Raw genomic sequence first — 3,349 nt, forward strand, 5'->3', positions numbered from 1 at the left:
AGAAAAGGTAGGGTGTAGCCTAGGAAAAGCCTAATAGGAGGGGATAAATCCCCAAAAGAAAATAAGATACGGAACCCATGAATAAGATCAATAATACTTAATAATAAAATATGAACTACCAACAAACTAATTACTGAGTATATTTTATATACTCATTTCTGCTACTTCAACTTTCTTTTTAGGTGAAGTTTGACGTAGCGGTCGGAGTCACATCTGGGTTGTTGGCTACAGAGAGTCCCATCACATTTGAGTATGCAGTCCCTTATTCGATGCATTTTAAATAGTTTGATCTTGTAGTAGTGTATTTTAGTGGTCTCTTCTTGTTTCTTATTAAAATAAAAAATTAAAAAAAAAAAATTCGTCATTTGAGTAATTAAATTTCAAAGTGCATGTGTTTAAAAGTTTTAAATTTTACTAATTTTTCTTATTTCCACATCATTGAGTAATTATCCCTGACTCGAGTCCCTCAAAAAGTGGGTCGTTACATTTCTCAATTAACAAAACGAGAGATTAAGTATTTTATGGTCTAATCTTATACAAACTCATTATATAGAATACTCACACTTATATTATCGGGTGGAATTCCACCCTTTCTACAATGGCGGGTGAACACAAAAAGGCCATCAGCTTTTCGCTTTCCTTTTCACTTTTCCACTGAATTTCGAGGAGATCATCCACATTCCTCAACTTGAATGGTTACAATATTTAATTAGGGAAGATCCTGACATCAAAATGTTAACCATCTCATCCTTCTCATCTTGATCCCTTCTTCTCTTTCTTCACACCCCGATCCACATTAGCCTTCTTCTCTTCTCAAAATCCATGGCCGATTCCCGCAAGAAGACTATCATCGACACTGACCCTGGCATCGGTAATGTTTTTCATTTCGTTTTTCTCATCGATTATGTTTAACACAGACCTAAATTGCTCCATCTCTATTCATTTCGATCCTAATTGAACCGATTTTTCAAGTCCATCTGGTTGGGGCAGAGTATTTTACTGATGAAGTTAGTTATATATCTGTAGATGATGCTATGGCCATTTTTCTGGCTTTACAATCCCCAGAGTTGGATGTGCTTGGACTAACCACTATTTTTGGGAATGTTTATACTACTCTTTCCACAAGAAATGCCTTGCATCTGGTGAGTCACTTATGAATAGATAAGAATCATACCTTTGCTTAATGTTGTTCATCTCTTGTTTTTCTTTCTCTTACTTTTTGGTTCCCCTTTGCTTGTCTCATCTTAATTTTTGTTGTTTCATCAGTTGGAGATTGCTGGTAGGACTGACATCCCAGTGGCTGAAGGATCGCATGTCACAATAACTGTAAACTCCATTATCTTACATCCACTGCTTCTCGTATCATGTGCTCTACTTGTTTAGTAGAGTTTTGAATTTGATTGTTTGAGTAGGACTTTCTTCTGTCAAGGTGCTTTGTCTAACATCTACTGATTCTCCACTCTTTTGGTTCAACACTAAAAGCTTCCAAGAAAACTCTGTGGCGTCCAAATAGTTAAGGTTGTGAGTGTTGTTTTCAAAATTTGTCTACTTTGATGTGAATGTGGAAATACCAAATTTATGGACATATTCATGCGGGTGAGGAATACTCGAAAATTTTAAACTTCAGAAATTTGATAGTTTCATTGACATTTTGAGATAAACGTTGGCTCTTCATACCCTTTGTATGTGAAAATTTTATGTATTTAATCTGTAAAAGCCTTTGGAATCCATATTTATAGTTAGAATATTACTGTATTATTTTCAACATGATATTTGCCTCATTACTTAGCTAATGCAACACCTAATTATGATTCTCTTTCTCTCATATATGCGAGATGTCTATACAAAAATGTAACTCATTGACGTCTGAATGTTTTCTCTTTTGTCCTTTTTGTTTGTAATGTTTGTTAACTTGATATGTTATTCGTATGAAGAAAGGTACAAAACTTCGTGTTGCTGATTTTGTCCATGGGGCCGATGGACTTGGCAACCAAAATTTTCCACCTCCAAATGGGATTCCGATAGACCAGTCGGCAGCTGCTTTTCTTGTTGAACAGGCAAATCTTTACCCTGGAGAAGTAACAGTTGTGGCTCTAGGACCGCTAACAAATATTGCACTGGTCTGATTCTAAATTCCTAGTAAAAATGTATTTTTCACATTACTTCACTACAATTTACCCACATAAGGTTGATATAGGCTTTGCAATTGGATCCCGGATTTTCAAAGAAAATTGGGAAGATTATTATTCTTGGTGGTGCATTTTTCGTGAATGGAAATGTAAATCCTGCAGCAGAAGCCAATGTAAGTTGCTTCACTCTTTTAATGCGACAACAACTCTTGTGAGTTCATTGCCTGCTTCCCCTGTCACCATTTTTAAGCTTGAAACTGCACTTCTCTATCTTGTGTATCCTACTTTTATGTATCAAAGAGGTTTTGTGGATTTGAATCTACCGCTTTAAAACAGAGGGCTTTATAATGCCAGGAAACAAAATTCTTTTTTGCTTTCGTACATTTAAATCTAACAAAATATCTAAAATCCTTGGTAGAAAGCTAAATGTTTATCCATCCTCCATAAATGTTTACTTTTACACCTAAACTTTATTAGTGTTTTATATTTTGATTACAGAAACAATGAACTGTAGGGAAGGGAAAGAGGACATGAAAGTTAAAATGGAATATTTGGAGAAGAATAGATTTTGGGAACAGGTAGAGATGAAAATAGCAAAGAGAATAGACTAAAGTTTTTGAGATTTCACCAAATAGAGTTGTCTGTTTCTGAATCTCAAGAGAATTATTCCAAATTGTGGAGAATACTTACTTGTTAAAGGAAAATCTTAGAGGTGAAGAGGGTGGATATGGCCGAAATTTTAGTTAAGGAACTTCAATAACTGAAAGTTAAGTATTGAAGCAGCTTAAAGGAACTTCAATACTTGTTAAAGGAACTTCAATAACTGAAAGAGGGTGGATATGGCCGAAATTTTAGGTGGAGAATACTTGTTAAAGGAAAATCTTTGTGAATTATTGAAGCAGCTTAAAGGAACTTCAATACTTGTTAAAGGAACTTCAATAACTGAAAGAGGGTGGATATGGCCGAAATTTTAGGTGGCGAATACTTGTTAAAGGAAAATCTTTGTGAATTATTGAAGCAGCTTAAAGGAACTTCAATACTTGTTAAAGGAACTTCAATAACTGAAAGAGGGTGGATATGGCCGAAATTTTAGGTGGCGAATACTTGTTAAAGGAAAATCTTTGTGAATTATTGAAGCAGCTTAAAGGAACTTCAATACTTGTTAAAGGAACTTCAATAACTGAAAGAGGGTGGATATGGCCGAAATTTTAGGTGGCGAA

At 34.9% G+C, this 3,349-nt stretch overlaps 1 protein-coding gene across 2 annotated transcripts in view; it reads left to right on the forward strand.

Moving 5' to 3' along the window:
* Positions 1-581: 581 nt before the first annotated feature.
* The window catches only part of LOC111440460 (probable uridine nucleosidase 2), a 17,627-nt gene continuing 14,859 nt past the window's right edge, over positions 582-3,349 (forward strand). Inside the window, exons 1-5 of one of the 2 annotated variants that reach the window (XR_002709942.1) lie at positions 582-871; positions 1,027-1,142; positions 1,267-1,326; positions 1,935-2,120; positions 2,198-2,417. Coding sequence is in view for 1 of the 2 variants with exons in the window: in XM_023077526.1 (XP_022933294.1) it covers positions 823-871; positions 1,027-1,142; positions 1,267-1,326; positions 1,935-2,120; positions 2,198-2,344 (558 nt within the window). In the remaining variant the exon portion in view is untranslated. Of the gene's footprint in view, positions 872-1,026; positions 1,143-1,266; positions 1,327-1,934; positions 2,121-2,197; positions 2,728-3,349 lie in introns of those variants that run through there. The other variant, XM_023077526.1, reaches the window with a different exon arrangement.

This window comes from Cucurbita moschata, unplaced genomic scaffold (assembly GCF_002738365.1).
Source record: "Cucurbita moschata cultivar Rifu unplaced genomic scaffold, Cmos_1.0 Cmo_Scf00270, whole genome shotgun sequence".
NCBI lineage: Eukaryota > Viridiplantae > Streptophyta > Magnoliopsida > Cucurbitales > Cucurbitaceae > Cucurbita > Cucurbita moschata.